Source organism: Eurypyga helias, unplaced genomic scaffold (assembly GCF_000690775.1).
Source record: "Eurypyga helias isolate BGI_N326 unplaced genomic scaffold, ASM69077v1 scaffold36199, whole genome shotgun sequence".
Lineage (NCBI taxonomy): Eukaryota > Metazoa > Chordata > Aves > Eurypygiformes > Eurypygidae > Eurypyga > Eurypyga helias.
In genome coordinates, this window is record NW_010274563.1 from 434 (window position 1) to 1,832 (window position 1,399).

Sequence of the window (1,399 nt, forward strand, 5' to 3'; positions counted from 1 at the left end):
GATGATGCCCTGCGAGCTGGGTGCTCTGCCGGAAGGGACGAGGTTCCGCAGCACTTCCCAAAGCCTTGGGCCCAGCCAAGGATCCTGTGGGATTTCTCCTGCTATCCTCAGTGGGATTCCCACAGGGTCCTGGGGGCAAAGCTTAGCTTTTCCAACCAGCAAAATATCCCTATTGGTCTGTGGTCCAGGATCTTCCTCCTCCAGCCAGGTGTTTTCCCCTCTGGGCAGGGGTTGGATGAAGCAGGTCCCTGCTCCTGGGGTGCAGTGAGTGCCCATCCTTCCCCTTTCCTCCTCTCAGACCCTTCCCACCAGCAGACGAGCCCGGAGTGCTGCCGGGCAGGAGCCAGAGATGACCAAGGAAGACGACTTACCGGACTGGAACTCATCCAAGGAGTTTTATGAGAAGTATGAGCCGAAGGAGATTTTGGGCAGGTAAAGCTTGTTTTTAGCAAACTGTGGTTTCACATGTCCCAGTACCTGCTAGGAAGTGTCCCTCCTGGGAATCTGATATGAACGGGGCCCGTAGCAGCACGGGGTTAAAAATAGCGCAAAGCAGCGCTTTCCATCAGCTCAAAATGTGTCCGGCCAAGGCAGGGGAACAGCGGGAAGTGCCCGAAAATGCCAGCCTGCCCATGCCAACGGCACGGCTGCCACACTGGGCGGGTGGGCAGGACCTGGAAGTCCCACCTCGCCTGTGTTGTCCCTGGCAGGGGGGTGAGCAGCATCGTCCGTCGGTGCATTCACAAAGCCACGCGGCAGGAGTACGCCGTGAAGATCATCGACATCACGGCGGGTAACATATCCCCCAAGGAGGTGCAGGAGCTGCGAGAAGCCACCGCGAAAGAGATCGACATTCTCCGGAAAGTCTCAGGCCATCCCAATGTCAGTAAGTCAGGTGCTGAGCTCTGGGGCGAGGGGGGGTCTGCCCCATTTATTCTTCAACCAGGGTTTTGGGGTGAAATCCCAGGAGGGTCAGGCCCCCGATGGTCCTAACACGACGCAGGGCACCTGCTTAGAGCATCCTTTGCTCTGCTGCTGTGCCCAGGCTGTCTCCCAGCTGAAACATGAGGAAGATCAACTCCTCATTAATTCAATTAGCAATTAGATCAGAACTTTCAGCCCGTTAACAGACAGGAACGTGGCACATGCTGCGCTCACAGCCCCTGTGTTTTATTGCAGTCCAGCTGAAGGACAGCTATGAATCCAGCACCTTCTTCTTCTTGGTGTTTGACCTGTAAGTACCAGCTCGCCCGTCGCCCCAGGCCCGTTCCCGCGCTCAGACACCCCCCAGCCAGCACTCGCCCCAGCACTTTATGGCCCAAACAGGGCAAAGCGGGGGAAAGCCAGTTCTTGCTCCGGGTGGAAACGAGCCCGGATAGCTGCGAGCCGGCTCGTCGCA

General features: G+C 57.6%; 1 protein-coding gene across 1 annotated transcript in view; it reads left to right on the forward strand.

Moving 5' to 3' along the window:
- Window positions 1-323: 323 nt before the first annotated feature.
- The window catches only part of LOC104515752 (phosphorylase b kinase gamma catalytic chain, skeletal muscle/heart isoform-like), a gene marked incomplete at its 3' end in the record, with an annotated part of 1,947 nt that continues 871 nt past the window's right edge, over window positions 324-1,399 (forward strand). The window contains exons 1-3 of the mRNA XM_010159848.1: window positions 324-432; window positions 711-886; window positions 1,180-1,234. Coding sequence (XP_010158150.1) covers window positions 350-432; window positions 711-886; window positions 1,180-1,234 — 314 coding nt within the window. The remainder of the gene's footprint in view (window positions 433-710; window positions 887-1,179; window positions 1,235-1,399) is intronic.